The 22,552-nt window shown below is 37.9% G+C and overlaps 1 protein-coding gene across 3 annotated transcripts in view; it reads left to right on the top strand.

The window, feature by feature from the left end:
- The window catches only part of LOC127661669 (SH2 domain-containing adapter protein F-like), a 193,981-nt gene that overhangs the window by 141,801 nt on the left and 29,628 nt on the right, over positions 1-22,552 (top strand). The window contains exon 4 of one of the 3 annotated variants that reach the window (XM_052152486.1): positions 14,286-14,444. The exons of 1 other annotated variant lie outside the window; for it this stretch is intronic. In XM_052152486.1, coding sequence (XP_052008446.1) covers positions 14,286-14,444 — 159 coding nt within the window. Of the gene's footprint in view, positions 1-965; positions 1,053-14,285; positions 14,445-22,552 lie in introns of all 3 variants that reach the window. One more of the 3 variants, XM_052152487.1, reaches the window with a different exon arrangement.

Genomic DNA, 22,552 nt, shown 5'->3' with positions numbered 1-22,552 from the left:
GTTCATTTTAAGTAACTAAATTCAACATAGAGCAACAATTAATTATTTGAGTGTATGCTAACAGTCTGTGCTTCTCTAATATCAACTTGTTGTGAGATCCACAATTGTGGAGCATAAGAAGGAAAAAGCCCTGTCACTCATAGAGTGAAAACGAGCCATTTTGGGGTTAAATTAATTAAAAGATTAATTGATTGTTGTTTAATTACTTTAGTTAGGAGTAGCTTGTAGATTGGCAAAAAGATTCAGTAGTAGCTCTCCTAACTCTGGTGATGGGATCTCACACTTTAGGGAATAATTGCTGAAGCATTTCCCTTGCAGTAAACGTTTTGAATGAGTAAATAAGTACATTTTAAAATGCACACTCTATATGACCTTAGCAGTTACAGTATCCACCTATTCAAAAGGAATGCTGGGAGTTTTTTTTTTTTTTTGCTCAACATTTCTCTCTCTGAATGCTAAATACTTTGTTCCTCAGTAATGACTTTGGGAACAGCTCATTCCCAGTTCCTAACTCTCCTTGTGGCCTACTTTTGGCTGCAAACAAACATCCTTTTTGTAAATAAGTGTGTGTGTACTGAAATGCTTTCTCTTTCCTACCTGCAATTCTATCTGGAGGTGTCAACAGAGGGAATTGTCTATGTCTGTCACTTTGCAGGGTGAGAGTAGGTGCCGCAGGTGTCATTAGTATATTTGTGCGTGTGAGTGTGTGTGTGAGAGAATGTGTCAGCCTTTGCTGAAAGTTAACTTGGTGTGGCACAAGAACTCATGGCTAACTCAGGCATAACTAAACATGGCTGTTCAAAAAAGTTGTTTTTAACACAAGCCAAAATTTACGGAATAAATCCTTGCATTGATTTTTCTTCAGTACATGACCATTTTAAGTTGTGTTTTATTGGTTTTAAATTCTTGAAAGGTGTTTCCTTCTTTCCTTTTCCTATATTGTTTCTTGTTTGTCCCTGGGACAGCACTGCTTTGTTATGACTGCATTAGTAATGAGGACTCAGCCAGAGGAGCAACCAGAAAAGATGACAACATCTCTAGATCCCCTAAAGGTACTGTTGCAGTTGGGCTGATTCTCATCCTGTCTTGCTCTTTTATCTATGCTTGCATTTATAAATGTATTATCTTCATTGAAGTGTTTTACTTTTTACAGCTCACAGTGCATCTCTCATTGGTTGGGAAAAATGATGCACCAGACTCACACCATTTGTTGAGCCAATGTTGCTAGCTGGCCAGGATGCTCAAACAAATGATGCAATGTTTTGAAAGTGCCACTGTGTTTTCATTTTTGGGGACTAAACTTACCAATGATTTAATTTGCATATTAAACTAGGATATGAGAAGTAGTATTTACATCATCTTTACAACAATATTCCAGGTTAAATACAACTTAATCTATATCGACACCATCTGTGACATGCTGTCAGTAATTAGGAACCAATGCAAATTCCACTGATAGGACGTTTATCTACCTAATTCCACCTCAAAAGGACAATTTTGGCAAGGGATCTCCAATTTTGTTGATGATCAATATTGTTTTTTCAATGCCGTTATCTAAAGAGCACAGTAGCTGATGGTCAATTTAATGACAGCAAGTTAGAGCACAACATTTCTGAAAGGAAAAGGACTGAAATGAAAGGATCACTTACACACAGTGAGCACTTTATTAGGAACACTATGGTCCTAATAAAGTACCCCGACATGGTCTTCTACTGTTGTAGACCATCCGCCTCAAGGTTTGATGTGTTGTGCATTCTGAGATGCTATTCTGCTCACTACAATTGTACAGAGTGGTTATCTGAGTTACCGTAGCCTTTCTGTCAGCTCGAACCAGTCTGGCCATTCTCTGTTGACCTCTCTTATTAATCAGACATTTCTGTCTGCAGAACTGCCGCTCACTGTTTTTTTTTGTTTGTTTTTGGCACCATTCTGAGTAAACTCTGGAGACTGTTGTGCGTGAAAATCCCAGGAGATCAGCGGTTACAGAAATGCTGAAACCAGCCCGTCTTGCACAAAAATCATGCCACAGTCAAAATCACAGTGATCGCATTTTTTCACATTACGATGGTTGAGGTGAACATTAACTGAATCTCCTGAACCCTATCTGCATGATTGTATGCATTGCACTACTGACACGTGATTGGATGATTAGATAATCATATTAATAATTAGGTGTACAGGTGTTCCTAATAAAGTGCTAAATGTGTGTAGTTTATATACTACAGTATTAACTAAAACATCGAAAACAAAAAAGGGCCAATTTTTTGGAGAGTTTAAAGGCAGAAATGTGAAGCTTATAATTTTATTAAATTACTTTCATTATTCTATTAAAACCTGTGTATTATTTGAACTGTTAAGTTATTATGGTCATTTTAGGGTTTATGGTGAAAATTGGATATAAATTTACACAGAAGGTTATTAAGCAATTTTATCACACTAAAATTATGTTGACATGCATATTGTTTATGTCTTTTAGCTATAGTTTTTAAGCATATTTTATCGTTTACTGACTGACCCCATTCACTTCCATTGTGTCTCACTGTAACCCAGAGTCTTGCATTTTTTAAAGAAAATGAATTATAAATCGGGAAAAACAAATTTGGCAATCAGCATTATGTCACAAGTACTGTCGATCTGTCAAGCTTAATTTGTACTGAATCCGGAATATTCCTTTAAGTGTTCTATGCATTAATATTAGATATGTGTGAGTTTGCAGCCTGTATTTGAACAGTTATAATCACATATTTTGTTAATTCATTTCACCATGAGGCTCACAGCAGATATTTTCTCCATTGAGGGGATATCAAAGTGCTATGTTGTCAATAAGACAGACACATCTTTGAAAGACTGTATTATTTCTTACAAGTCTTTGTCCTGCTTTTTTGATGGCTTATTCCCCTCACTGATGCACTAGTTTTCTATATTGATAAAGCCTGCTTTGATGCTTTGTTTCTGTAAAGAAGAAGAGCAATCGGAAATCAGTCAGAAGGCATCTGGCTTGCAACCAGATCCTTTCAGAAGTAACATAACCTTCCCAGGGACCCCTTAAATTTTTCTAAAATAATTACTTAAGGAACTTAAAACATTAAAGAAAACCTTTTGAGAGCTCAACTCAATGGCCTGCTATTATAAGACTCAAGCCCTGATTTCCACAGGTAGAAAGGTCATGATAAGGCCATGACATCAGAAAAACGCTGTGGGCTTTACACTTATTGGTGTCTTTGTGTAAATGAAGGCTTTGCGTTATCATCAGTTGGGCATACAGCGCTTAAGGGTGAGGTCTTTACCCTCCACAGGTTTCGGATGAATCTGGGTCACTGTCTGTTGAAGACGTTTACATTGCATTTGCATTTTGCTAGTTTTTATTATTGCATGAATAATGTAATATTCACAGTTTGTATTTCTAGTCCTCCATGCCCTGCCATTTTTTGCATGCTAGGATTTGTCTTATTTACATACTGAGTTTGTCTGTCAGCTTGTAAAATGCAAATACTTGATTAGGATAAATGCACTTGGTTGCGAAACTGAGGTGACTGTAAGAGACGCAGACCAAGTGGGGGAAATATTGCACTTAGCATAAATAAGTGTTTTAGTTATTACTGAGCACTGTGGTTCATATACATTTGTATTTCATGAATCTTCGTTTGGTATAATAAAATGTACACCAAAATCACTGTCATGTGCCGCAGTGGATTTGATTACCTGCAATGCTTATAACATGCGCTATTTATTTACCGCTGCATTAATCCACTTTCGCTGTGTGCATGTGGGGTGGAGTATATTCACTCATGGATTTATCAACGAGGTGTTTTCAGTTGGATGCAGATATGTGCTTGTGTAGGTCACTGGAGGGTTATGCACTTGCATGCCACCTAATTAGTCATCTGGTTATCTCACCTCTCTTCACACACAAACATACACGCACACACACACACACACACACACACACACACACACACACACACACACACACACACACACACACACACACACACACACACAGACAGACAGACATCAACACACCAGATATAGTTATAGGGTGATTGATGAGCTAAGTGTAAATGCAAGGTCACATTAAAGAATGAGTGTGTGGTACATGCTTGTCTATAAAGATAATGCACACAAACAGAATTGCCAATAAAGCTCCTTTCCCTTTCAGAGTGTCACTTTACGTAGTTTGACTCTTTGCTGGGAAAATCCGACGAAATGCAAAAGTAAAATGCTGGTCAATATAGAGTGGCCTCAAAAAATTATTAAACATTGAAGTAAAACACTGGTGGCCAGAAATTTGGAATAATGTACATATTTTGCTCTTATGGAAAGAAATTGGTACTTTTATTTACCAAAGTGGCATTCAACTGATCACAAAGTATAGTCAGGACATTAATAACATGAAACATTACTATTACAATTTGAATTATTTATTTTTTTAGAACTTCTTTTACTACTTCAGAGAGTTCTCATCAAAAAATCCTCCACTTGCAGCAGTGACAGCTTTGCAGTTCCTTGGTATTCTATCTGTCAGTTTGTCCAGATACCCAGGTGACATTTCACCCCACGCTTCCTGTAGCACTTGCCATAGATGTGGCTGTCTTGTTGGGCACTTCTCACGCACTTTACAGTCTAGCTGATCCCACAAATGCTCAATGGGGTTAAGATCCATAACACTCTTTTCCAATTACCTGTTGTCCAATGTCTGTGTTTCTTTGCCCACTCTAACCTTTTATTTTTGTGGCATTTCTTTGCAGTTCTTCCCATTAGGCCTGAGTCTTCTCTTTACTGTTGTACATGAAACTGGTGTTGAGCAGGTAGAATTCAATGAAGCTGTCAGCTGATGTAAGGCATCTATTTCTCAAACTAGAGACTCTGATGTACTTATCCTCTTGTTTAGTTGTCCATCTGGCCTTCCACATCTCTTTCTGTCCTTGTTAGAGCCAGTTGTCCTTTGTCTTTGAAGACTGTAGTGTACAACTTTGTATGAAATCTAATATTGACGTTAAGACATGCATACTGTGGCAACTCAACAACAAGCACAAAGACAATGTTAAGCTTCATTAAATGAATCAAATAGCTTTCAACTGTGTTGAAACAAATTAGCAATTTAGCATGATTATTTAAGGACAAGGTGTTGGAGTGATGGCTGCTGATTTTAGGCTAAATATATAGTCATAATCCGTTATCTACCAATCATTCATAAAATGACAGACATGAATTTGTATTCATGTCTGGTTTTGAAACATTCTGAAGATTCTGCATCTAGAGCACATCCTTGATGTGTGATTAGTGGGAAGGTCAGTGTTTGGAGGTTCATGGGGTATTTAGTCGCTGAACATTTTCTCTCAGTGAGTTCTAGGTGTCAGATGCTTCCCTCTGTCTGTCAGAAGAGAGTCATCCTTATAACACTGCTGTGGTGTGATAACCGGCTTCTGTCATGGAATGCACACACACACACACACACACACACACACACACACACACACACACACACACAGCAGATCAAATGGTGCTGTCACAGGGCTTAAAGCTGCCACTTCAGAGGCAAAGATGCCAGAGGGCTTATCTTCATACACACACACACATGCACATTTCTGACCCCTGTGCTGCCCGATACCCATTACAGTCAAAGAGCATGCACACTGTATACAAACACATAGGGTATTCCCACACCAACTATTATAGAGCCCTCAGAGTGATTCATATCCACAAACTAGTGTTTGCACTGACTAGTCAATTAGTTCTGCCACTAGTCAATGTGTTGAATTGTAAATGACTAGTTGTGGAGTAGATGATTTCAGTCTCACTGGTGTTGCACAGTTTATGTTTAGTAATTTGCATAATGTTAACATTCACTTGCCAACTAGTCGACTACTTTTCTGGAGAACGAACTGACTAATAAAAATACAACCTAGTCTCATAGAAAGAACTTTACTATAACCAAAAGTTTGTTTTTCGTGCTGCTCTGCATTCTGTTCTACGTTTTGCTGCAGTTTCCTGGTAAAATTAATAATAGAGGCAACTGTGCATTTTATTAACTTTCACACATCACTGGTACTACTGTATAGCTGTTTAGGACTTTATAAACACTTATTTTTCACTCTATTACTCACACCCTACTTTGTTATTATATGAAAACAGTTTTACTCTAATGCATCATTTGAAAAACAATATATTTTAATGTTTGTATCACAGACCCACCAACATTTACACACTTATTCCAGTGTGATTGTCTTGTGCTGTAGCTCTACTCATAGAGTGCTACATTTTGGACTTGGAAACAGAGCTTCAAACCCATCCAAGGACGTTCGAAGTGAAAGTGAAGTGAAAGTTCTATTGAAGTGACATTTGGTTGCTTCAGTAAATATGCTTTGCATGTCGAATTTGCTTTTAAAACGCTATCAGTTAGGTTTAGGCATAGGCCAAGGGTAAAGATATCTGTTTTTTTTTTCATCTCTCAAGACACTATTGGTTAAGTTTAGGTTGGGGAGGAATGCTTTATTAATAAAAACATCAATGTAATATTCGCCTTAAAAATCTTGTCCGATTACATCATTATTTCACACGATTTTGGTGTCACCCGCTGGACATTTCACTGGGAAACTGCAAGCTAACATGTTAAGCACGTAATTTTGTTTTGCTAAAATTTTGCAGCTGTCACATACATTTTATGAGACCAGGCTGTAAAGATGAGTAGTCGTGTAAATTCTACCCCTCACACACAAATCCACACATTCCCTCACCTGGCTCAATCCCTTTATATCTCTTTCATCAGATTGTATCCAGCAGTGTGGAGAAATCTGTCTTGAGTTTTCTATCTGTGGTCAAACAGTTTCTCTCAAACAGCTAGCACAAAGTTTTCTGACTTATTTATCACAGATGGCAGCTGTGAAATGCCACAGAAACTGATGTGAGCTGTTCAAAAAGGTGCTTAATGTTTCTAATTGTGCCTAAGGCGTAGGAAACACACTTTACATTTCCACTGCTCAATGTATAATTGCCTCACACCCCCATGTTATGAATACGCATGCAATTTTTAGACAGCATTAACCAGAACCTGATCAAGAGGCTCCCTAACAGAACGATTGCTTTGCCGAGTCACATATAGCTTGTGAATTTAGTGTGACTGACTGCTTCATTAGGAAACCTTGGCAGACAGCTTCCTGAAGATGAGTAGACTATTGAGGATGTTATTGAGTCAGTGCAACATCTATGCAAATGGTTGCTGCTATTTTTGAGACTTCTTAGAATTGCTAAGAGAGACATTATAGACCAGCAATGCATCTTTACAGATGTGGCAAAATTATCAGTGTTGTCAAATACTATTATCTCTAACTTTGTCTCTCATGTCATCCTGGCAAAACAGCTTTGCAGAAGCTCATGCTTCAGTATATCAAGCGTGTAAGCATTAAGAGAGTGTAATATTTGTGTCGTATCATACAATCTCTTTAGATGGTTCACACGGCTTCATCTTGCCTAAAGCTTGATTTTGTCTAAAATGTGTGAGGGTTTGTTCTACTTGAGCTCTTAATTAGGTCTTCCCCAAGAATAAATTGAAGTGCAAAATGGAATCTATTACTTTTGCCATTTACATCGGCACAGTTCTGGATTAGCCAACGGCTGGCAGCTCAGCTGAAAGATTGCTTTCAAATCCGGATTCTGGAACATGAGATAAAATCCTGCCTGCCTGAGTGACTTCAGCCCAAGGGAACTCTGGGAAATTGAAGCAGATTTTTTGTGCAGAATGTTCCCCTAAATTTGGTTCAGGCTGGTTCAAGGAAAGGACAAGAAATAGACACAATGGGTAGCACTAACTCATCAACTCAAAGCTGTGCCATATTGGAGGGCTCAGCCAAATTTCAAACTGTGACTGAGAGTGTGTGTTTATGTGTGTGTGTCATTGTGTATATATATATTTATCTGAGGCTTGTGCTTGTAATATTGAAACACTTCTCCCGCTTTTATAGAATTGGCTATTATATGTTGACTGCGGGCTGCAAGTCTTTGATAGTAATTTGGTAAAATTAGCTATAAGAGTGTGCATAAGTGTGTCAATCAAAGGAGCAGTGTGCAAGTGGTGTTGTAATGGGTGTTATTGTGTCTTTGCAATCATAAAAGCATTTATTTTTGAGAGTTAATCTCCAAAGCCAAATGATGCTCAAGAGTCTGCATGATCCCGCTGTTCCTAGTTCTTGCATTTGAAGGTGTTTTAACTCTTGCGTCTAGAGATGCACAAATTTATTGGCCAAACCTTGGTATTAAAAGCAATTATTTGCACTGTCCAACATTGGCCAGATGTTTAGAAATGGCTGATGATCAGGGCCAACTGTGGCAGAAAAATTTGTCGGTCAGTTGGCCTACAACTCCTTTCTTACGTTTGTGAAAGAAAATGTTGTGTGTGGAAATACTTTAAATTAGTTGACAGCGACAACAGAGTTGCAATTTGTAAGCTTTGCACTAATAGAAATTCACAAGATGGAACTGCCATTATAACTTTTAACACGACTAATATAATTAACTTAAAGGTTGACAAAGAAAGGAGTTTGTTAAAGCTAAAGTGGAGACTGCTTCAGCTAAAAAGAGACAAGCTTCATTATGCAGAATTAAGTTAATGTTAGTTAAGATCATTCAATTAGCTGACTGATATGGCAGCGGTATTGGACTACTGACAGTTATCGGTGTGGATGCACCATCGCATAAATCTTTTCAGTTATAGGTGCTTTTGCACAAGAATAACAGTCAGCCATAATTCATTTTAAATTAACAGAAGTGTTTACCAAGTACTATTAAGGTGGTCATTTGATCTCAACATGTCAGAGCCTAGGGAGGCAACTCAATCCATGTTAATAAAACCAGCGGCGACACTTTATAATAAGGATTTATTCGTTAACATTAGTTGATTGCTTTAGTTAACATTGACTTACCATGAACAATACATTTACAGCAATTATTCATCTCGATTAAAGTTAATTTGAACAGATAATAATAAATATTTTACATTTAAAATTCAAGAACTTCAATCGTGGATCAGTATTACCAACAAAAAATATGATTGATCACGATTGTATCTAGTGAAAGCCTCAGTCAACATCCATTCATAGTGAACAAAAGTAATATATTCCTATCGTAATCTCTTAACTGTCGCGTGCCAATCCGGTTAAACCCTCGAGTCATCATTTACACAGAATACTGAAAAAGATTTTCGATTGTGTTTTGTGTGGAGTTTACATATTTTTCATATGCTGCTTACTCTGTCATCTCCACAGAAACAGAATAAGTGGCTCATCGCACCCCTATTCTGCAAGATATCAGTACTGGTGTATGGTAAGCTGTCAGGGCCAAACAGGTTTGGCGTTATGCGAATGGGAACATCAAGTTAGCCCAGAACGCTTTATTAACATACACGTTTTTAGCTAACTGAACCACAGGCTACAAGCGAACCATACTCTGACCACCTCCTGAGATCGTTGGAAGTGTTCACATATGGGTCAGAAATCCTGCAAACAATGCTCAGACATCCTTAGACCTAACATCACCTCCTACTCCAGAGATCATGTTTACCAACAGAGTCATTTGGCATCAGGGATTCTGCCAAGGCTGTAAATGCACTAATTCCCGCAATATGCTGCATTACCTCAAGGCCAAGTGCTGCTCAAAATAACTCCTCTATCGATGAAAAATATAAACAGCTTTTTGGCACAACAGAAAAACTGTTTGAGTGACTGCCTCTGAAGTTCATCTTCAGTGTGGTGGAGCTGATATACACAATTAATCTTATCTGTGTTTCAGCTTATATGTGTGACCTGTATGGATTTGAAACTCTGCCTTCCTACAGGGACAAGAGGCAAAGCTCCCCTCTCCCAAAACAATTACACCCTAATCTGCTGGAAAAAATGAGAATAAGTACTTTAATCAGGCTGCCGGCAGGCCTCTACTTCACCCTACCCTGGAGGAAGTTATTATAGTTTCTGTCAAAGAGGCTGACCCCACTCTCATCTGCTAGATCGGGTCCATTCAGCAAAAAGCGAGCAGATAATAGCAGCTCTGTCAACTGCCATTATATCTCGCCCCTGTTGAACAATGGCTGTCGTGGTGATCGTTCTCAGAAGAGCGATTGCTGGCAGTCTTGCTCTCGAATAGGCAGCTGTTCTTACTAAATATTCCAATTTCCCTCTCAGAAAACTTCTAGACCAAATAGCCCCATTCTTTAACATAGATCAGTGGTTCACAACTGGTTGGTAATGACCAAAAATTTGTCACGAACATCAGGGACAAATGATGGTAAATTAAATAAAAAAATGCAACTTAGCATATAATATTGCATAGTTAGAACAGCAAAATAAAAAAAGGCTTCAAAAATTAACTTTAAAAGGAGGGCGAAAAGTGTTTCCATTAGGGTTACACCTATATGGAATTTTTGGGCTGATACCGATTCTTCATCCAGAAATGTGCCTAAATTACAGATGGATGCTGATTTGAATGAGAAATAAATTACACATTTACATAAAATAAAATACACTTGCATAAATTGGTCATTGCCCATTTACATGAGTATTTACGGTAATCCGGATGAATCTCTCCCTCAGTAGTATCTCAGTTGCTAACGTAGAGAGAATTACACATTTCTTACAGATGCAATGCATTAAACCAAAGTGTGCCCATGTATTAACAGCATGTAACGAACATTAAACAGCATATCACAAAATATAAACCCTTATCTCTGTATACATGGTGTAATATTAATGCCGGCAGCCAGACTGCGAGTGCAGCGGTGGTTTGTTTGTGTACGTGCATTGTGCATATGCATGTCTCATTCACAGATGCTTATTACAGTGCTCATCTTTAACATTTCCACTGTATAACTTATGAAATGTGATCGCAATTATCATAATGGGAATAGGTCTCTGGCTGAAGGAAAGAAGCTACAAGCAAATAAACTAACAAATTATTGCCACAAAAATCTGCGGTAATTTCAGTATCAGCGCAATAATAATATATACGTTTTTCCCAGTTGTCTGCCAATAATATATCAGCTGCCGATATATTGTGCATCCCAAGTTCCCAGAGTCGAATGTTATGCTTCCAGTTAAACAACACTGATTTTGGGCTAAATCAAAACTATCCAGTTAGAAGCTAGCAAAATTAGTCAGATGCCAACATGGAGGCATCCTCAAACCATGAACAAAACTATACAAGGTAAAAGTAAATACAACCTAGACTACATTTATGATGAGTTAATTTGCAACAAGGATTAACATGGTTTGAGCATATTTTATGCAGTGAATTATTGACCAAATTGTATAATAAATAATTTTAGTTTTCTCCACTTGCTATCCAATGTAAAATGCAGGTCCAGAAGCTATTTGAGGACTGTTGATGTAGACCACAGTGATGCGTAAGCAATTCCCATCTAGAATCAAGGACGAGTTCATAACCGGGTGTTTGAGCACATTGGAGGAGTTTGTTTATCAGCTCATAAAATGTACTGTGGTCTGACAGGGCAGCCAACAAACTGGCAGCTTTATTTGGGATGCTGTGGCAGTTTAGGTAGTTTTCTTGTCAAATACTGAAAGCAGGCAATGCCAAATGAATCACAAGTGTGCTTTTGCCTGCTTTGAAATTCACTAGCACTGCTCAGAGTGTGAAGGAGACCCGTGTTTGAATCAAATCAGCCTCGGGGAGAACTTTTGTTTGTGTCTTGTGTTTGTTTTGGATTGTGTGTCGTGCCGAGCTCTGTTTCTGTCATAATTTCGACAGGGAAAGATGCAAGGAAAGCGAAATAAAGGGATTTGTTCCATGTTTCATTAATACAGAGACACAGCTTGGGGCTTAGGTGACAAGTGATATCTCATTTCTTGTACACTGAACTCTCTGTGCACCTGCTCTCACTCCATCATTGTTTTTTTGTTTTTTTTTTAAATTAGTGCAGCAAACATGAATGTGTTTGCTGATCAGTGTAAAGAGTCAAGATTCAGAATAGCTTGCACCAATAAACCACAGTTGCCACAAATGATTACCATGATATGGTAATCATTTGGCTCCATGGTTTCCATCGGATGCCATCACTGTACCATGGTAGTGCCACAAAAAAGTTTTGTAAGAGTATGCAATTAGGTCAAGCAGAGTGAATGTTTCTTCTTCATTTAGCTTCTACTTTATTTAATTTCCTAATGTGCTGTCATAAACCCATAGTTAGAACATTTGCTCAGTGTGCTCAGGTATTCTGCCACGGGCTATTCTCTGTTGAGGAATAGATTGTGTTTCTCATTGCTCTTTTTGTTGTAATTTATGTTCTTGAATTTATGGTGTGTGTGTGCGTGCGCATGCGTGTGTGTTTTTAAGATGAAGTTTCTTTTCTTGGGCTTTACTTAACAATTTTTGGTTTGTGAACATAGCCGTTATTCCAACTGGCTAAGGGATCTCTTAGTAGATTTGGGATGAAGGGTCTGGCTGCAGCTTTGGCTCTTTTGCCCACTAATTACCCACTATTACCCACTACTTGATGACCAACCCAAAAATGTAGGCCAAAGAGTCCAAAATTGGCTTGGCATGATTATTTGTTTGTTTGGTTGTTTTATACTGCACTCAAATGATACTGTATTCATAAAATGTTCTATTGAATGATTGTTTGTCCCATTTGATGAATTCTTGGTTGGTTTGTGGGCTCATCTGCTCTCTGTTCTCTTATGATATGGAGCCGCTTGTCTTGTAAATTAGTGGGCTATTTTCAAGAATAGATTTACTATAAAAAATGTTCTCTAGATGGGTTTGACTCAGCAATATGCTGTTCAGTCCAGGAGAGCTGTATTACTTGAGAGAGGAAGAGAGACGTGTCTACAGCCTGATCTCATGAAATTTACATGACAATGGCAACATTTTTATAAACCAAAGTTATATACTTCATTACATGTTTGGCTGCAGTTTCCCAGTGAAATGTCCAAAATAGAGTGAAATCATGTTGTAATTAGACAAGATTTTTAAGGTGAATATAAAATCATCCTTGCCGCAAACCAACACCTAAACCTAACTGTTAGTGTTCATAAATATAAAGGAGAGGTTAACAGAACAGACATTCTTACCCTTTACCTATGCCTAAATCTAACCGATAATGTTTTAAAAGCAAATTCTACATGAAAAACACGTTTACTGAAGCAACCGCATCATGTTGTGTAGCTTCTACGGCACTTTACCTTCACTTTCGTTTCGAGCATCCAGCCATAGTACCTGTGATTTGTGTGAAAGTGAATAAAACGCACAGTCATTGAAGCACATCTACATTTACATTAACATTTATGCATTTGGCAGATGCTTTTATCCAAAGCGACTTACAGTGCACTTATTACAGGGACAATCCCCCCGGAGCAACCTGGAGTTAAGTGCCTTGCTCGAGGACACGATGGTGGTGGCCATGGGGATTGAACCAGCAACCTTCTGATTAACAGTTATGTGCTTTAGCCCACTACACCACCACCACTCCATCTGGTGTTAATTTCACCAGGAAATTTATGTAGAAAACGTAAAAAGCGGCAAGTAAACCTCAGTTTGCTAAATTTTGTTATAGTAACGTTCTATAATTCTATGAGACTTGGTTGGAATTGTAAGACTACACTGAATGTATCCTTCATGGAGAAGGCAGTTCTACAATGCACTGTGACAACCTCAGTGAAAATAAATTCAAGATTGTGGAAGAGGCCAAAATATTAAGAACAAAGTATCGGTGAAATTCACTGTAATTTGAAATCAATTGCGTATGAAGTGTCCCATCCAAAGTATGTTTGTGTGGTGTGCTGTGTTGCTGCCTATGTAATGTGGTATAAATCAATCACTTATGAGGTTCCATAATGTTTAGCGTGCTGCCTTAGAAGGCTGCTGACTATGTAAGCAGCGAGGCAGCTCACTTTTTGGTACAGATCTATTGTATTTTCTATAATGTATTCTTGTTGCACTGTTCACTGTCAGTGTCATTGTCAGTGGAGCCCGTCTTTGCTTTCTGAGTAAATTGTTCAGTGTTCATCACTTTATTTTTATTTTTTTGTAAAATATGCCCAATCCTGAGGCCTATATTGCATATTTGTATCTGAGAGAGAGAAATATTAATTCCCTTTTGTGAAATTCCCTTTTCCTGGTACAATTCTTTCCTAATCTATTTCGTGTTTCCAAGTATGTGACTGTCTTCACTAACACCTAATCTGCTCTCTCCCTTTCCCTCTCTTTCCCTCCTTTCTTCTTTCTTTCTTTCCTTCCTTCTTTCTTTACTCTTTCTTTCTTTCTCTTTCGCTGGCTCTCTGCAGTAGAGATTAAAGTGATTAAGGATCTGCCCTGGCCTCCTCCGGTTGGGCAGCTCAACACCAGTCCTCCTATTATGGAGGTGGTGGAGGCTCCGTCCCCGCCTGACCAGTCCTTACCAGGACAGACCACGACAGCAACAGCCTGTGACCAGCACCAACATGGTGGGTTTTACCCTTATCTTCCACCCCTAACCCACTGCTAACATCAAAACATACCTCCATACCCTAAGTAAACAACATCACTTTTTTTTTCCCTTTCCTCTGTAATTATTTTTGCATTTTCAATATAATTAATTAATTTTACACACCATGTCCTCACATTATGTCAGATAGGAAAAACAAATGAGATCTATTTAATTTCTCATTTGTTTGTACTTGACAGTAATTAGATTAAATGAAGAGCAAAGAGTTTATCTGAGCTATGCTTTATGCTCTATTCCAGGGTGCCCACACCTTTCTGTGTTATGATCTGTTTTTCAGATTACTAACTCAATGAGATCTATCAACCGAAAAATAAATACAAATAAATAACAAATAAAACTGCTTATTGGGCTACTGAATATATCTTCGTATTTAATTAATTCAATGATTTAAATACAAATTATCAATTTCAACATTACAATAAACCCAAAACACCTACAGCACATTAGATTTCAATAGATTTAGGGTCTCTACATTATTCTGATGACTTGCACTATATGGAATCTGACAGTTTTGCATAATCTGGGCAATAGCTGCTAGTAGTCTCAAACAGGGCTCCAAATTGTCATCAGTGATGGTAGACTGGTGTTTGGATTTAATTATCTTAATATGTGGTAAAAGGCAGATTCACATAAATAAGTTGACCCAAACAATGCATTCAATGAGGTAGCACATTTTCTGATATTTGGATTCTTGTCTTCTGCAAGTAGCTTTGATAGCAGACACAATCTCAGGTTTATATTTAAAATCACAAAACAATAAGTCTGCTGCCTTTGCCTAAGGATTTCTTTTGTTTAACAATGGTGTAACTCACCCGGAATGATGCCTCCATGGCTGCGTTTGCTTTTGGCCTGGTTGAGTGACTGTTGACCGATTTATTGAGATTTCAATTCTTTCACCTTTCTTCTTCTAATCTCGCTTCTGACAGGGAAATCATTGTCGTTATTTTTATGAAGTGCCCGAAAATGCCTTTCCATGTTTACTTTATTCGGAATAGCTATACGTGTTTGGCAGATCAGACAATTACAGGATATAGTCATTGAAAAGGACATAGTGATAAAAAAATGTCTTCCTCCCACTCTGCATGGAAATGGTAAATTTTTGGCTTTTTTGCTTTGTACCGCACTCATTTTCAGATGGTAAAGAGTTACTAAGCATTACTGCTAGCTAGCTTTGCAAGTTTGCACTCTGTGCTCTCGAGTCTACAGAAGCCTTGGATTGCCTTTTAGTTAGATGTTATGGTAACCGACTATAACAAAAATATCTTATCAGCAATGGACTGGACATATTGCTCTTCAGTCAAGTTTAAGTGAGACAGAAACTGTAGGGAGGAGAAGGAAGGAAATTAAAAAATAATACTTCATTGAAAGCATATTTAAATGATATACTCTTATTGTATGTGAATTTTAGGAGAAACACCTGAAACAAGTGTGATTCTAAAGGAATAGTTCACCCCAAATAAAAAATATTTAATTATTTATTCACCTTCATTTAGTTCCAAACCCATATGACTTTCTTACTTCTGCAGAATACAAAAGAATATACTGAAATTTAAAGAATGTCACGACCACTCATTTTCATACAAAATGAGTTGATAATGCCTCAATTTAAAGCTTAAAAATGTTTTAAAAGTAGTCCATGCTACTTTAGTCCAGTCTCCTGTGGCAAACTATCACTTTGAATGATGGACAGACTGACATTTAAGGCGTTATTTATTTTGGCGCAATGACGCCACATTCTTTCAAATACATCCTTATGTGATTCGCAGAAAAAAGTAATGTGGGGTTGGCACTACCCATGTGGTGAGTAAATGATGACATGATTTTAGTTTTTAAGTGAACAATTTCTTTACATGATGCATAAATGAGCTATAAAAGATTAACCGTTCCTCTGGGAGCTGCTTATTGGATAATTATTTATTTTGTAGCAGTGAGCAGTCACTCGGTTACACTAAATCCAGTGTTTTGTTCGAAAGATGAACAATCTGATATAGTATGTGTATTCAACTTTTTCTGCTTGTGTTCATCAATGTATTGTGAAGTTACCACTGTTAAATGTTTTTAAAGAGGTTTTCAACACATTAAGCACATATGCTTAGATAAAGTTAATGGGCTGTAGTGAGATTAATGCTTCTTTCTGGCAGTACCTTCCAAATTTAGCATTTGCTTCCACTGAAGCAGAAAATCACCAAAGGCTTGAGTCCAGCTTTCCTCAAACACCTCATTGGGTTTTATAGAGCTCAGCATCTGCATGAGTAACTACAGATCCAAGTCTTACACTCATAAACACCTACTTCTAAAATATCCAGGAGACATTTAGTGGTTTTCACTTAACAGTTTGCCACCATCTATAACATGATTGGCAAGTCTAGAATGAGTTCCCATTTGCCTCTCATTCCTTTTACATGAAATAAGAGGCAAATGGGTACAATCGATTGTACCCAAGAGACTACAGATATTCAATTTCTCAGAAATACGATTTTGAACTATCAAATGACTAGAATTTGTTTCTCCATTTCAACTTTCAAAGTGTTTTTCAAAACTGAATTCTTGTGATCATTTGATCTATGTTTTGTACCACTGTGCCTCCATAAAACCAAAAAAATGCTTCAAAGACATATTGCATATCAACTTTGAACACTCTTAATCCTAATCCAGATTTATGTGTCAGAAGGCAAATTAAAGGTATCTGTTTCTGGGAGTGATTGTGTGTAGATTTAAGCATGTCAGTGGACTGTAAGTTAACCTGGATTGATCTGGGCAGGAAGTTTCCTCTAGAGATTAGCTGTAAAATGATCCCCGGTCACTCTACTTCCTCAAAGGAATGAACAGGTTAAAGGGTCATTTCACAGAGATGGGGGGAAATTGAATAGCGTATACTGCTTTCTGCTCTCACGGTTGCATGTGCAAAGGCTTAAAAACAGACCCTAAACCACCTTTAATAACCTCTGAAGTGTGACTGGTTGGAAATATGGCCATGCTTATGCATGTTTATTTAACTTGTATTTCGAGGCAAGGCTGGGTGATATATTGCATATTTTTTATATTTGCTATGATTTTGCTGGCGGGATAAAATTAAGGAAAAATGAGCATAATTCTGTCATCAGTTATGCAGAAGCTGACAATGTGTGTGTGGTCATGCAAACGGTGTTCCTTTAACGTGGTCATATACAGCATTGATCATCATGAGAAGATTTTGCACAATACTCAGATTTATTGTTGCGTATAAACACATTTAAACGCATTCTAACCAGATTATCCAATATGTGCATGTCTGTTTTTGTTTTGATGTCAAAAGCAGAGAATAGCCAGATTATTTCAAATCTCAAATGTAAATGAGGGTGTCTTGCATCTGTTCTTATGTTTCGTTTTGTTTGTTTTTTATAAGCATATTTTTATAATAGTAATCAGCAGATTGCTATGCATGTAAATGTGCACATTGAGAATTTTGTAATGATTTTAATGCCCTTTTTATATGGCCATTTACTTTCCTAAACATTATGTCCATTGTAACGCAGTTCAATGGGAAGGAGGCGGCGAGAACCGGCTTGTCAATATAAATAATAGTTTTAATGATAAACTTAAAAAGACACAAACACACACGGCGGACGTGTCTGTAAACGATCTCTCTCTCCCGCACAATCCTCCACAGTCGGCCTTTATCCCTCTCGGAGGCTTGATTAGCCTGATAAGGGACCGGGTGTGTAGAATCACGACCCGCCCTCCGCCCTGCCATATTCCTCCCTCATTCACTCAGGCAGGGGAGCCTGACGAGAGGGAAAAGGCCAATGTGGAGTGGCAGTGAGAGAGAGAGGAGAGAGAGCTGAAAAAAAAACACACTTAAACGCCAGTTCTCCGATACGCCATAGCTTGTTCCTCGGCCACTCCTCCACCCTCTAACGGATGACAGACGCACCACTCCGGGCGGATCGGAGGCAGTCCTCCAGCCCCTGGCTGACAGAATGCCCCTGCCGTGTTATTGATGAACAGAAGGGGTCTCCCCCGCCGCATTTCAGCGGCTGATAGGGGACTCCTCCGCCCCTGGATGCTGCCCTGACCGCTCCAGGCGGTCGGTTATGAGCCCCTTCTTCCCTCGCAGTCGGCGGCCATCCTCCGCTTCCAGGCGGCCGGGTTCCTCGTCCCCCGGCAGATGGCCGCGGCTGCTCCGTTGGGGTGGACGGTAGTGGCGAGAACTCTACTACGGCGTATCCCTCCTCCTTCCCGGATTTCGGCACCAGTGTAACGCAGTTCAATGGGAAGGAGGAGGCGAGAACCAGCTTGTCAATATAAATAATAGTTTTAATGATAAACTTAAAAAGACACAAAACAAACACATGACGGACATATCCGTAAATGATCGCTCTCTCCCGCACAATCCTCCGCAGTCAGCCTTTATCCCTCACGGAGGCTTGATTAGCCTGATAAGGGACCGGGTGTGTAGAGTCACGACCTGGCCACGCCCTCCGCCCTGCCACAGTCATAGACTAGTTTGTTCCTTTGAGAGTGTGTTAAAATAGAGTCTGAGTTGGTAAATTCGATTTATTTCCGTTAATCAGTATATTTGCGTCATTACTTAAAAAATATGAACTGAAGTCTCCACGTTTCATTTCATTTTTCCATAAAAAAATATATGTTGGTAATAAATATTGCTGTTTATTACTAGGTATTGCTATTAGTGCTGCTAGTCGATTACATTTTTGATTGCGACTATTGGCAAAATAAAATTCACAATCGCGATTATTCACAGATTGTAAAGGTGCTGAACTTTTAATCTATATACTGTGTACTGGTGTAGTGGTCTAAAGCACATAACTGGTAATCTGGTAATCAGAAGGACACTGCTTCGACCCCAACAGCCACCACCATTGTGTCCTTGAGCAAGGCACTTAACTCCAGGTTGCTCCAGGGGGATTGTCCCTGTAATAAGGGCTCTCTAAGTCGCTTTGGATAAAAGCGTCTGCCAAATGCATAAATATGATAAATAAATAAATAAATAAATATACTTAATTTCCTGTTAAAATGCACTTATTTTCTTCTTTGGAAAGAAAATAAAACAATATGCAACAATATAATGCTTTATTAACATTTCCAAACAGTGCCTTCCTCAATGTAAAGACAGAAATCCATTGAAAAGGCACCAATTCAACAAACATTATGTTTTGCAAAGTCTAAATGGAAGGTTGACTATTTGAATTAACTATGTGACCTTAAATTAAATATTCATTGCGATGCACATTAAATCTCTTAAACTCTCATCAGGCACAGACTGTGGCTATCCGCTTTGCCACAACAATTATGAAGCTGCATTCACATTTCATATCAGGGCGTCAATGCCATTAAGTGCAGCTTTGAATTCCACATGAAAAAGCAGTTGCAAACATTATCTCACTATGCATTTTCGTGATAGTTAACACTTGACGTGCTTCTGTAGTAATTAAATTGTGCCATACATATGCTGCAAAGACCTTTATTTCTGTCACAAGTTCCATCTGGACTAATTTTGTAAAATAAATAGCATTAAGAGGTCCTTTTCCCATAATTTTGTCACTGACACGTTTGTTGTGTGGCTGTTTGTGATGTGTGCCTCAGTGTAATAATTACAGTTGGACACATAGCAAAGATTCTGCCCTGTTCCGAACAGTGTATAGGCTGATTCATGCTTTTTTAATGCTAAATGTAATGTGATTAAAGGGGTCATGACATGGTTTTTTTTATTGTATTATTATGTTCCCTTAGGTGCAATTATAGTATTAATATATTTTTTTTTAAGAAAAACTTTTAAAATCTAGTGATTTATGACCTTTTCCCACCCTGTTTCTCATCCTCTGATTCAAACAGTCTGTTTTGGGGGCGTTTTCCATTTAAGACTTCAGTGTTAACGCCCACTGTTATGATTGGCTAACGTCAGTGCCTATGTATCAATTATTGACGCCTCCAGCCAAAACAATATGCAAGTAAACTAAGTAAAAACACTGTGATTATTCATAATGAATGAAATTGCGCTTTAAAAAGTAGTTTAAAGTTTAAAATAGATTACTTACAGTTTGCGTCGTCGTTGTTCCCAGAATAGTCGGCACGGACTTATCTTTGAGCAACAGTTTTCTGGCAAAGCCAGCATCATATTGAGATTTGTTCTCAAAACAGTCATCCTTAAAATGTACAGAACAAACGCTTAAGTTAACACTGCCGTGACTGGGTCAGATCCGCAAAAATAAACTGCATCCATTTTTCCCTGACGTCTGGATCTTTCGGCAGCTTATTCAGAGGTTTTGTTTGACCACAGCCAGGAACAGCACATCTGTGTGGCATCGTAATTTTCCTGTGCACAAGTAGTCTCTGTCAGAGCTCGCTGTCCATCGACTGAACACTTGTGAGGCGACGGCGATACTGAAATGAGCGTAGTTGTCTTGCGCTTATAGCGTAGTTATGTTGTGCTGGAGGCGGTCATATGCAAACGCTGTTACGTCACTTCTAACCGACACGTCACTTCTAACCATGAATCCAGAACGAGCTGTATTTTGAGCTTGATTAAATAAATGATTCGTTTAGAATGGGGAGGACGTCTTAAAATATTAAACTTGCAGGACGTTTTAATGATACAAAGACCTCTTATATACCAAAAGATCAAGGCAAATTTGGTTTCTCATGTCATGACCCCTTTAAGAAACAAATAATGCATTATGCTTTTTTTAATTAAGCATGTGTTAAAGCGTTAACTTTGACAGCTCTAATTGCTATATTGAAGAAAATATTCTGCCTTGTGTTAATTTAATGAAAAACATTTTGAGAAACATGCTTTATTTTAAATTACAATCTTTCCTGTATTTTACTTCCATTAAAGGTTTTCAATCTACTTATATACAATTGATGTTGAGTTGAAATGGTTATTCCTCTGATAAAATTTTTTTAAATCTCCCTATTAAGCCTTTTCAGAGCAAAAATATAAATAATGTGATACTTATTGAACGCTGTTAAAAGTATTTAAAAGTAAAAAATAAAGAAAAAAGAAAACATAAAGGTGTAATTTCTTTAGGTACATCAGCCAGTTTGGAAATACACTGCTCAATGTTGAGAATTTAATGCTTGTTGAACCTTAAGGCCTGACAGTAATATAAAAAATGTGAAATGACAGATTCAAAGAACTTAAATATTTAAACCTTTTGTCATAACTATAGAAACTGACAACCTGTCTCATTAATATGACATGATTTTAATTTCCGCATACTATTTGATGGGCCAGAAATTACATTTGCATATAAATATCGGCAAAGTCTTTTGTTTAGCTGAATAAAGAGCTGGAACCTTTTGTTTTTGGTTCTAAATTAATTGTTACTGCTTTCCGGTCCTTTATTTTACCCTCATATCTGCCTCATGTCTCGGTAGAATACAAAATAATATAATTAAAAGATATCAAGATTTCATTATGTTGGCATGACTGTGGGGCATTAGCCCATGGAGGCCTGCATTTCCTTGCCTTTGTGAAACACATAGAATTCCCTGGGTGTAGTGAAGGAAAAACAAAAAGGATATCTTTGTGTGTAAGTGGGCTGTGACCGACCATCGACATTCAGCTGTTATTCCGTGCATATACATTTATACCACATTTTAGTCAATCTGGATTGTCTTATTGAATACGATCGTACTGAAAAGTGAATGGATGTCTTCATTAGCTAGTTTCACCTGCCTGTTCCAAGTTTGACATTAGATATTTTCACAGTATGTGATCAGAATAAGAATGTGACTAGTTAATAATTTCAGAATTCAGAGAGGAGACCTTAATTGGAGCCCTGTAATATGGCAGTGAATTATGACTGGCCCTCCCCACTGAGCATTGCATTTGTTTGATTGAAGTTCCATTAGTGAATTAGTAAATTAGAATTAATTATCAGCTTTAATTAGCAAATGTATTGAAATGTGTCCCAATGTGTGATATGACCATATATACTGTGGCTCAATTAATAGAGATTTTGCTATATCATGTCTATCGCAATATGTAAATATCCATGTGACATATCTTTCAGTGGGCTGGGCTGTATTATTTTCATTGTTTTTTTTCTTCACATTCTTAAT

The sequence above is a fragment of the Xyrauchen texanus genome, chromosome 21 (assembly GCF_025860055.1).
Source record: "Xyrauchen texanus isolate HMW12.3.18 chromosome 21, RBS_HiC_50CHRs, whole genome shotgun sequence".
NCBI classification, from domain to species: Eukaryota; Metazoa; Chordata; class Actinopteri; order Cypriniformes; family Catostomidae; genus Xyrauchen; species Xyrauchen texanus.
Note: the sequence above shows the minus strand (reverse complement) of the source record. Positions and strands in the feature narration are given on the sequence as shown.